The sequence below is a fragment of the Rhinoderma darwinii genome, chromosome 12, assembly GCF_050947455.1.
Source record: "Rhinoderma darwinii isolate aRhiDar2 chromosome 12, aRhiDar2.hap1, whole genome shotgun sequence".
Taxonomy (NCBI): domain Eukaryota; kingdom Metazoa; phylum Chordata; class Amphibia; order Anura; family Rhinodermatidae; genus Rhinoderma; species Rhinoderma darwinii.
Genome location: NC_134698.1, coordinates 29960626 through 29976954, shown reverse-complemented (window position 1 = coordinate 29976954; position 16329 = coordinate 29960626). Strand labels below are relative to the sequence as shown.

Genomic DNA, 16329 nt, shown 5'->3' with positions numbered 1-16329 from the left:
CTCCGATGGTTCCAAAAAGTATGTGATTTATTCAGTCAACAGCTGCAACGTTTCCGTCCTGCTATAGGATGCTTGAAAAAGGTCCTATAGCAGGACGGAAACGTTGCAGCTGTTGACTGAATAAATCACATAATTTTTGGAACCATCGGAGTGCTGTGGGATATCTGTCGTGTGTATAATATATATATTGTGACAGGACCAGGGGAAAAGTAGTGGACGGAGTGTGCATCTCACCCAGGTTCCTGTCATATACATTTTAAAACAGCCAGGGAATTGAGCTAGAAGGAAAATGTGTTTTCCTTGCTCAAGGGTTTTCTGGAAAACCTGTGTAAAAGGGCCTGGTTATTGGAATAGGGAGAGTTGGGAGGCTTCCTATTCCACCAGCCACTTCAGGTATTGCATTGTGGCTAATTACCTGCACAGCTGAGGTGTGCTTTACATAGAGACAGAGTTCACAGTCTCTCTCTGCTCCTGGGAAAGCTGGATGTGAGTAAAGCAACTGTGGTGTTGTGTTTGGGAGTTGGAGCTCTAGGCAGTTAGGAACTAAATGTTAGTTAGTGGCCAGACTGCTTAGGATTTACTTTATGTATTCATTTGTTTTCTGCTACGGCTTTTTTACCTAATAAAACTGTCAGAAACCAGTAGTACCACACTGTGACTGGACTGTAGTCTGTTCTTACTGTGCCAAAAGTGCCTGTCTACCCCAGGAGACAGTGATCCGGTGGGGGGCCCATTACAATATTATATATATATATATATATATATATATATATATATATATATAATATTGAAACGGGCATCCCTTATACCCACAGTGGGCCCAGAACATACATGTACAGCGTGGACGGAACAGGAGGAGGGACCTTTCCGGGTTAAGGACTTTTCCAGGGTCCAAAGTCTTGTGTGACTCCATAGGGTCATCAGGGGCAGACATTCTGTGGTGCTATACTGCTTATGGGAGCTGCACAGCTTCAGGATAGCACCAGCATGCTACAACAGGTGGTAGGCACTTTAATTATTTAAACTTGGCACTAAACCCCTGGGATCCCGCTGTAGACATGCCCCCTGACCTCTCCGGCCAATCGGTGGGCTTACTGTGACAATACGCCCCCTTCCGTTCACACTGGAGGAGAGTGAATCAGATCCCAGGGAGAACTGGACATCACGCTTTAACCCATTGCACGCTTCCCTCCATGGGAGAGTGTTGAAAGCAGCCTGGTACAGCCACTCATGTGGGGACTTAAGCCATAGTATGGGAGAGGCTGTAACAGTCCGATGACTTTGTCCACTATAAAGCCCTCCCACCACAATGGGGATAGACCTGGCTGCGTGAAGCACTGGCGTGCACTGACCAGCATCTTCCTCGCATCCCCAAGAGACCGGAAACAACTGAAGTAGGAAAGAGGAGAGACCCTTTTATGGAAATACTTCTCGTTTCCTGTCCCTGAGATGTTCGGAAAAGAGACACAAATGAGAGAAAAAAACCAAAATAGGTTGGTGTATACTTCAACTTATGACAAACAGGCCAATGTGGTGCAAAAAGCGATGCACAAATATTCGGATCTCCTTACACTGGACCCCAATTTGGGCCCTTGTTTCGTGAGCAACCAATATTTGCATACCGAAAGGGGAAGGCGTTGAACAAGAGTCTAATTATAAGTGACATCAGAATGAGAAAGAAGAACAAACAGACTTTTCTAGCCACTCAGCGTAGGGGAAGCTTTGTGAGTCTGAAAAGTCAGCAATGTCTATTATTAAAGGTGATCATATTTATCACCCTACTAAAGGAAATAAGATTGCAGTGAAAGTTTTTTTCACTTGTGAAACGAAAATGGTAATTTATTTGTTAAAATGCCAGTGTGGAAAAGCGTATGTTGGACAAACCGCACGCCAGGTTAAACTACGTTAAAATGAGCATAAATCTAATATAAAAAAATACAAAGAACTAAAACTGAAGAAAATGTAACAAAAGAAAGAAAAGGCAGTAAAAATTGAAGTAAAGAGGAAAGAAATGGGATGCAAATTCCATGAAACAACTATAGCTAGCCATTTACTTTAGGAGTTAGGAGTAGTCCTATATGTGACCTGAGGTGGCAAATACTAGAACAGTTGGACGGAAAACATGAGGATGAGAAAAGGTGATTACTATTTCAAAGAGTATTTTTGGATTACTAGGCTGGAGACATTGGAACCCAAGAGGTTAAATGAAGCCTGACGTTTTAAAGGAAGGGTGTCGCGAAAAAAATTTTTTTTTATATCAATTTGCTTTTAGTGTTTCATTAAAAAAAAAAAAAAATATTTGTTTCTTTTTTTTTTTCTAACTTTTTCTTCACTTTGGGGGCTGGCATTTTTTTTTTCATCTCTGTATATGTCGATTAACGACACATACAGAGATGGAATACGGCACATACATCCCCATGGAGAATGCGAACGGGAGCCGTTCGCATTCACTATGGTGTACGCCGTCTGTGGGAACGGCGCATGCGCCGCTCCCACACAGTCCAAATGGAAGGTCTTCGGCCGAGCGACATGCGGCGCTATTTTCTTGTGGACCGGAAGCCGCGGCCGGACTGTAAGATGACTACTTCCGGTTGCGGCTTCAGGACATGTGTTCAGAAGCGAGCTGACGGAACGGAGGGAGCGGCGGCAGGAGCAGGTAAGTTATGTTTGTGTATGTTTGTGTATGTTCGTGATATCGTGTGTGATTAGCACTGTATGTAAGCCTACTACACTGTGTATTCGCTCAAAAAATGGCGACACACAGTGTAGGAGGTTTGAACATTCAATCCCCTCCTTTCTCCTAGCACTAGCCACGATAAAGGAGGGGGATTGTTTGAGGACGCTAGAGCGAGTGTGTCTTCTCAAATTTTGAAGCATAAAGCAATGTGGTTGCTTTACCACATGCCAATGCCAATGCTGCAATTTTGGGAATTGCTCCCTCTAGTGACCAGCACAGGGAAATGTTATAAATTAGAATTTAATTTATAATATTTCCTGACTCGTGAAAATTTTTTAAAAAATCGGAACAATGTCTAATCATGTATACACTAACTGTTTAACTAAAAAAAAATAAAAAAATTTCTAGCGACACATTCCCTTTAAAGTGTTCCTGTGAGCAAAATGTGTATATTCAAGGATTTTTGTATGCTTTATAAAAAAGGCATTTCTTGGGCCTCCATGTAGCTGTGCGTGTTCTCATGTGTATATTTATACTATATATTGATATGTGTCATGTTTTTTCAACTGTTTAAGTCAATCCTGCCTCACCTGCCCACATGAGTAAGAGGGCGCGGTCTCTCGAAACGTTGTGGCAAGGTGAGGAGGCATGAGGAGAGCTCAGCGTTCTCGGGTTTGAATATTTAAATGAGAAAAATCAAAAAGGACTGGAATTTGTCCTATTGAAGCGGCTTGCAGTCGTGAGTATGTCTTTTCATTACTTCTAAGTACGGTGTCGTTGTTGTGTATATGATAGGAGCACAGTGAGGCTCTTGGTTGCAGATGCACGTGTAAAAATTATCCACAGCTACTTCCACAAATCCTTTTGCATTGATGGCCTGGCATATATTTGATTATAACTATGCGCAATATCATATGATATGCACTATATTTGTAAGTGAGGTTAAAAATTAAACCGTTACATTTTATTTGTATTTTATATTCTATTGCCGTGTCGATATATGAGTTGACTTGTATGTTTATCATTACTTTTATTTTTTGGGGAGATTTATTTCCTTGACAATATTGATATTATATTTTAATGTGAGAAACCGTTAATACAAACAAATTTATCTATTCTTACAAAGAGTGTAACATTTCTATACCTTGAATATAAAATAAATTTTACGGAGTACTGTAGGGAAGCCTAGAGAGCAGTTTATTTTTGTTTGATATTGATTGTAACATTCTTTTGGTGGGTTGAATCGAACAATTGCATTTTGCTATCCCCATTGTTGGTATCACAGATGAGCCGCTCATATTTTCTAGTGTTCGCTTTACACCAAATGTAATGAGACCCATGTCTTCCAAAAAGTTCCACCTTTGACTGATCCAGTCCACAGAATATTAATCCCAAAGCCTAGATGTTTGTGGCAAATGCGAGACAATCCATTGTGTGTGTTCTATTTAGTGAACAGTGGAGCATGCTGCTCACTGAGCAAGCAGTTAGTGTGGTAGAACTGGAGGTGAAGACATGGGTCAGCAGGATCAGGCAAGTAGCTGGATTAATGTAGCAAAAAAAACGGGAAGTGGAGTCCAGCGCTGAGTGGAGTAAAATGGAAACGGTTTCCAAGTTTAATGGTCAAGAAAAAATATTAAAATCCAATGCAATGAAGTCCTGGTGTGGAGAAAGTGAGGGGGTAGTGTCCTCAGAGCCTACGCGTTTCGGACGGCTTCAGCGTCCTTAGACTTTTTTTTTTGCTACTACAAATCGTGTGCCGACACGAGGATACCGGGCGCTACCAGTGACACGTCCCACAGTGTCAGGTGAGCTGGAGGATTCCTCCCCATTTTTCTATTTTTCCTGGATTAATGTAGTTAGGGGCAGTAGAAAGGGATCCAAGAAAAGGAAGGCCAATCCGGTTTCTGATATTCCAAGCAAAATTGCCAAGTTGGGTGATGATGCGAGGGTGTCGTTATCAGAAATGGCAGCCCTAGTGGATACTGATCTCCCTAACAGCCGGGAGAACAGCCCAGCTAGTAATCGGTGGGATGGTAATGCAGGTAAAGAAAGACAATTGGTAGTTGTAGGGGGTTCTATAATCAGGAAGACGGATAGAATAATTTGTCGCCAAGACGTCCTCAACCAAATGGTTTACTGTCTCCCTGGTGCCAGGGTTCGGCATGTGGTGGAACGGGTGAATAAATTACTGGGAGGGGCTGGTGATGATCCAGCTGTCGTGGTCCATGTGGGTACCAACGTTGGAATACATGGTAGGTGGAGGAGCCTTAAGAATAATTTTAAAGTACTAGGCTATAAGCTGAAGGGAAGGACCTCCAAGGTTGTATTCTCAGGAATACTGCCTGTGCCATACACATCACAGGAAAGACAGCGGGAGCTCAGCGCTTTAAATGCATGGCTGAAGTCTTGGTGTAGAGGAAAAGGCTTTGGGTTCCTAGAGCACTGAGCTGACTTTTCATTGGGGTAGAAACTATTCTGCAGATGATTTGCAACTAAATGGAAGGGGGTCTGCTGTGCTGGGGGTGAGAATTCTAGCTGGGGTGGCAGAGTATTTAAACTAGGGCTGAGAAGGGAGGTCAATGTAGAAAGTTAAGGGTCAGTTAGGTTAGAGAGGGGTCAGACTATATTGGTGGGGGGAGAAACAGACTGTGGGGAGAGGACTAGACAACAGGATAAGGAGATCCTATTGTTACAAAACCGCAATGAAAATAAAAATGCCCAAATGATGTCAAATAATCACATTCTCTGATACTGAAAGTGAACAATTGAAAGGCAAGTTAAAGTGTATGTTCACAAATGGCAGAAGTCTAGCAAGCAAAATGGGGGAGCTGGAGGCATTGGTACTGGAAGAAAATATAGATATAGTTGGGGCTGCTGAAACATGGCTAGACTCTTCTCATGACTGGGCTGTAAATCGACAGGGTTTTACACTGTTTCGGAAAAACAGGACAAATAGGAAAGGTGGTGGTGTATGTCTGTATGTGAGAAGTGATATGAAGGGGAGTGTGAAGGAGAGAATAGTGAGTGAAGAATGTGAGGAGATTGAAACCTTGTGGGTGGAATTACAAAGCGAGGTAAACACTGAAAAAATTACTTTTGATGTAATCTATAGACTCCCCCCAATATAACTGAAGAGATAGAAGGTCAAATATATAAACAAATAGAGCGGGCTGCACAGGCTGGTACTGTATTAATATTGGGAAATTTTAATTACCGGGATATTAAATGGGGTCATGGTCCGGCTTCAACTGCAAAGGGGAGAAATTTCCTCAACCTGTTGCAGGAAAATTTTATGGGCCAGTTTGTGGAAGACCCGACTAGAGGTGAAGCTCTGATGGATCTGATCATTTCTAATAATGCAGAGCTTGTTGGGAATGTCAATGTTTGTGAAAACCTCGGTAACAGTGATTACAATATAGTTATATTTTACCTATACTGTAAAAAACAAACGCAGGCTGGGAGGTCAAAAACATTTAATTTTAAGAAGGCAAATTTCCCCAGGATGAGGGCTGCAATTCAGGTTATAGACTGGGAAGAACTAATGTCAAATAATGGTACAAATGATAAATGGGAGATCTTAAAATCTACTTTGGGTAATTATAGTGCAAAATTTATTCCTATAGGTAACAAGTATAAACGACTAAAATTAAACCCCACATGGCTTACACCTTCTGTAAAAAGGGCAATACATGACAAAAAAAGGGCATTTGAAAAATACAAATCTGAGGGTACATCTGAAGCCTTTTTAAAGAGGCTCTGTCACCAGATTTTGCAGCCCCTATCTGCTATTGCCTGTGATAGGCGCTGCAATGTAGATGACAGTAACGTTTTTATTTTTAAAAAACGAGCATTTTTGGCCAAGTTATGACCATTTTCGTATTTATGCAAATGAGGCTTGCAAAAGTACAACTGGGCGTGTTGAAAAGTAAAAGTACAACTGGGCGTGTATTATGTGCGTACATCGGGGCGTGTTTACTACTATTACTAGCTGGGCGTTGTGTATAGAAGTGTCATCCACTTCTCTTCACAACGCCCAGCTTCTGGCAGTGCAGCACTGTGACGTCACTCACAGGTCCTGCATCGTGTCGGCACCAGAGGCTACAGATGATTCTGCAGCAGCATCGGCGTTTGCAGGTAAGTCGATGTAGCTACTTACCTGCAAATGCTGATGCTGCTGCAGAATCAACTGTAGCCTCTGGTGCCGACACGATCCAGGACCTGTGAGTGACGTCACAGATCTGCACTTCCAGAAGCTGGGCGTTGTGAAGAGAAGTGGATGACACTTCTATACACAACGCCCAGCTAGTAATAGTAGTAAACACGCCCCGATGTACGCACATAATACACGCCCAGTTGTACTTTTACTTTTCAACACGCCCAGTTGTACTTTTGCAAGCCTCATTTGCATAAATACGAAAATGGTCATAACTTGGCCAAAAATGCTCGTTTTTTAAAAATAAAAACGTTACTGTAATCTACATTGCAGCGCCGATCTGCTGCAATAGCAGATAGGGGCTGCAAAATCTGGTGACAGAGCCTCTTTAAATTATAAAGAGCTTAATAAAATCTGTAAAAAGGTAATAAAATCAGCAAAAATACAAAATGAAAGGCAGATGGCCATGGATAGTAAAAGAAATCCCAAAAAATTCTTCAAGTATATAAATGCAAAAAAGCCAAGGTCTGAACATGTAGGACCCCAAAATAGTGGTAATGGGGAGTTGGTCACAGGGGATCAAGAGAAGGCAGAGTTATTATATGGGTTCTTTAGCTCTATATGTACAACAGAAGAAAGAGTAGCTCATGTGGCCGGTGCCAGTGCTGTTAATAAATCAGTTGATCTACTGAATTGGCTGAATGTAGATATGGTCCAAGCTAAATTAAATAAAATAAATGTACACAAGGCCCCGGGACCAGATGGGTTACACCCTAGAGTTCTTAAAGAGCTTAGTTCAGTTATTTCTGTCCCCCTCTTCATAATATTTAGAGATTCTCTAGTGACTGGTATATTGCCAAGGGACTGGCGCAGGGAAAATGTGGTGCCTAATTTAAAAAAGGGCTCTAGGTTTTCCCTGGGTAATTATAGACCAGTAAGCTTAACATCCATCGTGGGGAAAATGTTTGAGGGGCTATTGAGGGACTATATACAGGATTATATGACACAAGATGTATTATATAACCGAGAAGGACGTGGTGTCCGAAGCTCACATAGAGCTCCGCCCACAGAGCTCCGCCCTCAGCCCAACCACCAGTTAGCTCCGCCCAGAGCCAGAAGACTGAGGAAGGAGATGTGAGTGATTAGTGGTGTAGATCTAATGCCCCCCCCCTCCCATACACAGTATAATGTCCCCTCCCTCCCATACACCGTATACTGCCCCCTCTCCCTCCCATACACAGTATAATGCCCCCCCTCCCTCCCATACACAGTATAATGCACCCCCCTCCCTCCCATACACAGTATAATGCCCCCATATGTACAGACCTAATAGAAAAATAATAACATACATACTTACCTATCACTGTTCCCCCGCCGGGTGGAGGATCCTTCTCCTCCGGTCTGTGCGATGTGAATGACTCGGTGCAGACAGGCGCAATGACGTCACTACTATGTAACCCCAAACACAGAAGGGGTCCAAGTATTCCTCTATATGTTCCATTCCTGGTTTTAGCTCACAAATACTGATGCAAAATATGCAAATGTAAATGAGGCTTAAGAGAGAAAGTGACTAATTCTTCCCTAATTTCCATGGCACTAGACTGATTTATCTACCGAGGGAACAGAGGATGAGGCATGTTGCATCACTTTAATTCTGGAAATCAGGGGTGGTACAAATTTAAAAGATAATTTTTAGCTGATTTCCCCTTTGGTTCACTAAAGATTTGATTTTAGTCTCAAAACACTAGCCATAAAATTAGAATAGTTACTTCTTGTACCAATGGGTCACTAAAATAGGGGTGGTATATCGCTTTGGCATACAATTTCAAACACTTGGTATTGTATGGCTGCTGGGAACCATGAGTAAGCATGTATGCACCATACAAATGACTAGAAATATTGACTTCCGTTTAATATCGATTAGGAATTAAACATTTGTATATTCTAAAGGGTGTGTAAAAACATGTACAGGAGGTAGCAATATAAATGTGTACAATAGATGCTAGACACCAGGAACTGAGCAGTTTAAATTGAGCCAATTAAAAATGATAGGAATTGTCCCCTGGTGATTATGTTAATGCAGTTTTCACAAATTTGGCATTATCAGACATGTTGTTAGGTGTCCAATTATTAGAGGTCCGGTAGCTGTGACCCCCTCAGTATTGCGAACAACAGGAACCAAGTTTTTATGGAGAGGTGGCCTAACATATACAGGTCCCTCTCAAATGAAATCATTAGGATTTGCAGACTCATTGTTTATAATTCCCAATAATTGAAATGTAGAGGGATAGTACATGTACAGCCAACTTTTCAATTAAAAGTATAAACGGGACCCCATCATTCTCGATATTGGTTGGAATCCCTGCTGCCAGACCCCCACCAATTTTAACACTTATGACATGTCTAATTGAAAAGACCTAGATGTCATATTTGTGAAAATCCCTTAAATAATGGTATTGATTATGTATTCTATTCTAAGATTCTGTATTCTATTCTTTTCTGAAATGTGGAACATATCTCTATACAGGACAACCCAAATATCTGGTGTGATCGTCCATTGCCAACTGCAGCACTGAAGCTACTGTCTCTGGAAGTAAATCACCTCTTGGCTCTGCGCTTAGCCATGCTCGATTCTCTCTTAGCTGACTACACTTTGTTGGTTGATGGTTATCTTAATGCATATTGCCAAGGAACATCAGATGTGTTTCTCAGCACTGAGGTATTTAAGAATTAATTTATGAAAGCTGATAATGTTGTATATAATTGAAAGGTTAAGCTATTGTTTTCACTTTTATGGTTAATTTGGAAAGACAATACAATTTTACAGCATTTACAAAAATATTGTCCAGCTATTGGGCCTTGTGGACGCAGCGACTTTTAAAAAAAATAAATGTATCACTGTGTTCTGTAGGCCATAACTTTTCAACTTTCCATTGACGTAACCATACAAGGGCTTATTGTTTGCAAAAGGAGTTGTATTTTTGAGTGACAACTTCATATAATGTATTCAAAAAAACTTTTTTTATCATTTTTTTTCGAGGGGAATGGAAAAAAAAACGCAATTTTGCAATGACTTTTTTGGGTCTTGTTTTTACAGGGTTCAGCTGGCAGGTAAAAACGACGGTAACTTTATTTTTGCAGGTCATTATGATTACATAGGTACCAAATTTATACAGTTTTTTTGTATTGCTACTTTTGCATAATGGAAACACTTGTTCCCCTTTTTTTTTTTTTTTTTATATATAATTTTGTTTTTGTGTAGCCACATTCTGATAGCCATTACTGTTTTTTTACCATCAACAGATCTGTGTGATGGCTTGTTATTTGCTGGTTACATAGTTGATAGGGTTGAAAAAAGACACAGGTCCATCAAGTCCAACGTATAATTTTACCATGTTAATGCAGGAAAAAAAACCATGAGGTTGATGCCAATTGCCTCATTAGGGGTACTCATAACCTGTAATATTATATTTTTTAAGAAAAGCATCAAGGCCCTTCTTGAACTTGTTCAAAGAATTAACCATCACAACATCCTGTGGCCTAAAGTTCCGTAGTCTCACTGCTCTCACAGTAAAGAATCCTCGTCTGTGACGGTGGTGAAACTTTTTCTCCTCTCGACATAGAGAATGCCTCCTTGTACTTGTTACAGGCCTAGGTGTAAAAAGATTGTTCGAAAGATTTGTACTGTCCAATAATATATATGTACATTGTAATTAGATCACCCCTAAGCCGTCTTTTCTCTTTTTTTTTTCTAAAAGGCTTTATTTTCAAAACTTTTGTTGTACAAAATGCGTACAAATATACAGTCAATACAAAACAAAGACATTCAGAAAGGCATTATTAGGCTATGTTCACACTGAATTTTTTGCAGGCAGAATTTCTGCCTCAAAATTCCGTTTGGAAGTTTGAGGCAAATTTTCCTCTCCCTGCACGCCGATTTTCGCGCCGTTTTTCGCCAACGGCCATTGACAGTCGCGGGCATAAAACGCAGCGAAATACGCTTTTTCTGCCTCCCATTGAAGTCAATGGAGGTCAGATGCGTGACCGCGCAAGGACAGCGCAGGTCCCTTATTTCTTCCGCGAGGCGGTTTTACCGCTCGCGGGAGAAAACCGCCCCGCCTCCCATTGAAATCAATGGGAGGCATTTTAGGGCCGTTTTTGACGATTTTTGAACTAACATTCACTTGCATTCATCCTAGTGCTCAAACCCCCCCCCCCCAAACCTCTGTCACTCATATAAGTAACATTTAAACCCCCGTTTCTAGAGTCTCTAACCAATTTTTATAAATTTATCTGGGCATCTTCTGCTGAGATATAGTTTTTGATACATAGGTATGTTTTTGTTCATCAATTGCTTCCAGTGTGCCAAACTCAGACCCTCTGTATCCTTCCAAGCCATAATGACAATCTTTCTGGCACCGAAAAAATATCTGGTCATAATGGTTCTGTAGAACTTCATTCAGAATGCCCAACTCAGAGGCACAACTGAAGGGTAACCAGTCGTGGAAATTCAAAGGAGTATGAAGGAACTCCACTGCCTTCGACCAAAAGGGGGCAACTCTGGGACACACCCACATACAAAGTATATAAGTACCAACATCCGACTGGCAGCGAAAACAACTATCCGAAGTTAATGCTCCCATCCTCTGCAGTCTGAGTGGTGTGTATTAGATCCTATGTAAAAACCGAGACTGTATCAGAAAATCCCTTGCACTGACCACTGAATCAAAAAAGGAAAGTTCAACCTCCTTCCAGTCCTCCTCTGCCAAGTCAGGCATATTTCCCCTCCATCGCATAAATGCCTTATCAAATGGTCTATGCCCTAGGGATGTCATTAAGGTGTACACTTGGGTGAGGACCTTTGAAAGATCTGGAGCGCCAAGAAGGTCCTCCAGCCTAGAGAAACCTACCTGAGGTGACATAGATATATATTGGGCACACCAAGCATGTCGTAGCTGGAGGTAATGAAAAAAGGCTGTCTCTGAAATATTAACCCCTTCCCGACATTTGTCGTAAGTATACCACATGGAAAGCCAGTGCTTCCCGCAAAATTTTGTATACTTACGCCATGTTTGGCACCGGCTCGGTTTTCTTATGAGGCATTGGACTTGATGTTAGTGGTAAAATTTTATCAATATATTCAGTGTTTAATTGTGCAAAATAGCGAAATTTGGAGAAAAAAAAATAGCATTTTTATGAATTTAAATGGATTTCCTTGTAAGACTATATATGTATAAAAAATAACTTGTACAAGAAATACAGGAGAAAAAACACCCCAACATTTGAAAAGCAATTTCTCCCGATTGCGGCAATACCCCATATGTGATCATAAACTGCTGGTTAGACAAACTGCAGGGCTCAGAAAGGCAGGGGCGCTATTTGGCATATAGATTTTGCTGGATTGGTTTCTGGGCGCAATGTCGCATTTGCAGAGCTTCCGAGGTACCAGTACAGGGGGAAACCCCTTAAAAGTGTCCCCATTTTGCAAACTAGACCCCGTTGAAGAATTCATTGTAGTTTTCATGGGATGCGTGCGACTTTTTGATGAGCATTTAATCTATTTTTTAAGATATGGTGACAAAAAAAACAGCAATTCTACTATTGTTGTTTATTCCTTGTTTTTTTTTACAGCGTTCACCGTGCGTTATAAATGACATACTCACTTTATTCTGCATGGCGATACGATTACAGCGATACCATATGTTTATAGTTTTTTATGTCTTATGGTGTTTGCACGATAAAATACTTTTTATAAAAAAATCATTTACTTTGTGTTGCCATATTCTAAGAGCCATAACTTTTTAATTTTCCATTAAGATAGCCGTGTGTCGGCTTGTTTTTTGCATAACGAACTGTAGTTTCGATCAGTAACATTTTTGGGTACATGCAACTTTTTGAACACTTTTTTTTTTTTTTTTTATAAAAAAATTTGGAACGTGAAGTGGCCAAAAAAATTATGATTCTGGTATGGTTTATAATTATTTTACGTCGTTCACCGTGCGGGATAAATAACAAAATACATTTGTAGTTCAGGCCATTACGGACGCGGCTATACCAATTATGTAAAGTTTATTTTATTTATATTTTTAATAATAAAAGACTGCTAAGGAAAAAGGTGGATTTCTACTTGTATTATTTTAAAACTTTTGTTTTTTTATTTTTATACAACTTTTGTTTTACTTTTTGTTTTTTTTAGTCCCACTAGGGGACTTGAAGGCAGGAGGCCGTGATCGCAATTCTAATACACTGCACTACATGCGTAGTACAGGGTATTAGAGCTGTCAGCTACTCGCTGACAACAAGCATAGTGGGTCCTGAGTTTGTCAGGACCCATTAGGCTTCCATAGATGGCATAGCCGGAGGACATTATTAGGCCTCCGGTTGCCATAGCAACCATCAGCACCTGCGATCATGTCGTGGGGCGTCAATGGTGCTTTAGCTCTTAAAAAGCCGCGATGGCTATTGAACGTGGATTCTAAGGGGTTAATCGACAGGGATAACGCGATTGGTCCTTGGGGAAGGAGCTGCGGCAACTGCTGTACGAGACAGCAGTTGTCACAGCTCATAAAAGTGCCGGGAGGGGGGGTGGAAGGGCAGATATTCCCATGACCTGCTATTGGGTCACGTGGCTGAAAGTAGGTCGTGGATAAGGAAGGGGTTAAGCTATGGAAACAAAAAGGCAGGAAGTATATGCCTATGCTTTTCTGCTTCCGATGTTAGATTGTTGTGAACAAGACCGTACCTCGTTCACGCAATCATACGTGCTTTGTGGTTTTGTCCCATTGTTACTGTGCTTTTCACCCCATTTATTCCAATGGGAAAAAAATCGCAGCATTAAATACTGAAGGTAAAAACCGCAACAAGTGGGTTTTTTCCCCCTGTAGTAGTAGTACAACTTTCTGCTGCACTGCTTCTACTATGTGTAAACATACCATAAATGTCTGGTAAGAAAAAAAAACACACTTTAAATTGCCTTCTGCAAATATGTCATTTATATTTCCACTTAACTTGCAGTGCTTGAAAGCTCTAAATATATTGGGTAAATTTTATTTTAAATAATATATTGAGTTAGTTAAAATGTGATATTGCAAGTCTAATGCAGATAAATACATATATTGCAGCCTTGAGTTTTACAGAGATTTTTCTTTGCTTGTTCCTGAACAGAGCACCTCTTCTGAGCTTCCAAAAGAACTTCAACAGCTTTGTGTATTGCAGCAAAGGAGAAAAGAAAAGGCTTTGAAAGAATATCAAGTCAATAGCCAAGGATTCCTAATAAGGGACGAAATGTAATGTAATTAATCAGGTTGTACGTACATTCATGCAACAGTTTTGAAGTAGCAGTGTTTGATGCTTGTAATGGTTGAGTTGTTGGTTGATTATAATAAATTCACAGAAATAATAAATAAAAATGTTCATTCAAGTTTTTTTGTTTTTTTTATTGCACTGGACTTTATATAGTATGCCACAATATAATTATTTAATTTTCTGCTTATTATATATTACTTGTGCCAAAGAGTTGTGGATAAGCCACATTTTTTTTTTAATAATAAAATCAGACCGGTCATCCATAAAAGAGTACCCATAGAAATCTATGGGCCCATACAGTAACTCTGTATGTCTCCAACTTAATACAAAATTTCGATCTTCTACTTTATAAGTTCTTCTTGCTTCAAATGGACATCTAGACAGCAGTAACATTTGACCAGATGAAAGACATTAGATCCAGCAATCACTGTGTGAATGCTTTGGAGATTTTTAATTGGTGATTGGAGAGATTTCTTCAGCTGAGAGGATAGCTCGTACCAGGTGAAGCAGACAAGTTGACAGATATTATTATTAGCTACCGTGTCATTGAAACTTTACTTGTTTCAGAAAATATGTGAAGATTTGTGTCCAGAACATGGTTGAGGAGTGCTTGAAGAATAGATCCAATGGAAAACTTACACTTTTTCCATTCCATCATTGCTTCCTTGGAATCTGGGCAATGTTAGAGAGAATCCAGTTGACCGACTACTGAAAGTATGCCCAGTCTGGAAATCAAAACCTTGTTACCTAAATATGCAGACTATGATAGAAAAAAAAAAAAGGTCTCCTCACACATGGCTGCTTGTTACGTTCCAGGGGTGTGGATGCTGCTGGGCCCCGAGCTTCACAGACCACTGCCATCCCAGATGGCCGCCCAGATCACTTCAAGGCCTGCCCTGGGCCCGATGTGTCCCAGCCGGCCTCCCCTGCTCTGGAGGACCTGCTTCCTGGGAACCCCCTGGACGGCCCTGCTGCTCTGCTCCCGTCCACGTGTGAGGCCTTCCAAAATGGCCACCGGCACTCACCATCAGGGACGCGGAGGCCAGAAACTAGCTTGTGGCCCTATCTGGAGATCGTGTCCCTGCAGGCGCCACCTCCGCTGTCTGCGGTCCCTCTCCCTGCAGCCTCGGTCGGCTGGCTGCTCCTGGCCTGGATCCGCCTGAGATGACCGATACAGTGTCCGCTGACTCTGGTCCGTGGGGTCTGCTTTCCTCCACCTGTTCCATGCCAGGAGGCGCCACCTCCACTCCTCGACTGACGGGTGCAGGAGAAATGTGAGTACGGAGGTCCTCGGCCTCATGTTCCCATGCCCACTGTTGCGCCCTCAGGGTCAAGAGCCCACGTACTCCTGCAATCTCCCCAAGGCCCCGTACCCCTGGGTTGCCCCGTCGTGGTCCTCAGGCTCTTCCTGGGGTAGCCCCCCTCATGTCTGACCGGCCACTCAACCCTTGCTGCTCCAGCGGTCTCCCCCCGCATATTTGGCCTCTGTCTGCATCCCATATTTCCAGCCAAGAATCCAGTACCTTCTCTTCCAGCTGTCATGTTATAGATTCTGCTCACAACCTGGACGATATTCCGGCTGTTTTCAGATTGTCATCCAGACACCCCATCCACACCGGTCTTTGAAAATAGACCGGCCACACACTTGGATATTCGTCAGATGGTTCAAACATTACCCACTAGGGCTGATATGTCTTCCTTTGCCAAGCAAATTGTGGACGAATGTAAAAAGGAATTTACCCAGTTTCGTGCTGAACTTTCCTCACTTTCTACAAGGGTGGATACTCTCGCCCATGACCGTGTCACTGACTCGGCAACATTTGCAACTATACAATCCACTCTGTTATTTAAAAACACTGAACGGGCCGATACATACTCATGAGGGCAGATAAGCGCATTACCTCCAAGCAGGACGGAGGCAGACCAAATGCTACATGGAGGGAGAAGGCCCAGGTGCAATATATACTAATAAACAGACACCAAACACACCTCATTCATGAGGGGGATGGCTACTTAGCATGATTGGCATTAATACCGCACACAAATAGAGCCTCTACAAGTGCGCCAGTCATATAGTTAATGTAGTGCATCATACTGGAATACAACCAATTACTTACGCGCATACTATCAGATCAGGCGGGCTGCTCAGTACCATCAGGATGCACCACATAATAAACTGAAATACTGTTTCTCC

At 41.6% G+C, this 16329-nt stretch overlaps 1 protein-coding gene across 6 annotated transcripts in view; it reads left to right on the top strand.

Moving 5' to 3' along the window:
• EXD1 (exonuclease 3'-5' domain containing 1) overlaps nucleotides 1-14250 on the top strand; it is a 175018-nt gene extending 160768 nt beyond the window's left edge. For all 6 annotated transcript variants that reach the window (XM_075844892.1, XM_075844895.1, XM_075844890.1 and 3 more), the window contains 2 exons: nucleotides 9358-9549; nucleotides 13995-14250. In XM_075844892.1, the coding sequence (XP_075701007.1) occupies nucleotides 9358-9549; nucleotides 13995-14120 (318 nt within the window). In that variant the 3' untranslated portion in view covers nucleotides 14121-14250. The remainder of the gene's footprint in view (nucleotides 1-9357; nucleotides 9550-13994) is intronic.
• Nucleotides 14251-16329: the final 2079 nt, after the last annotated feature.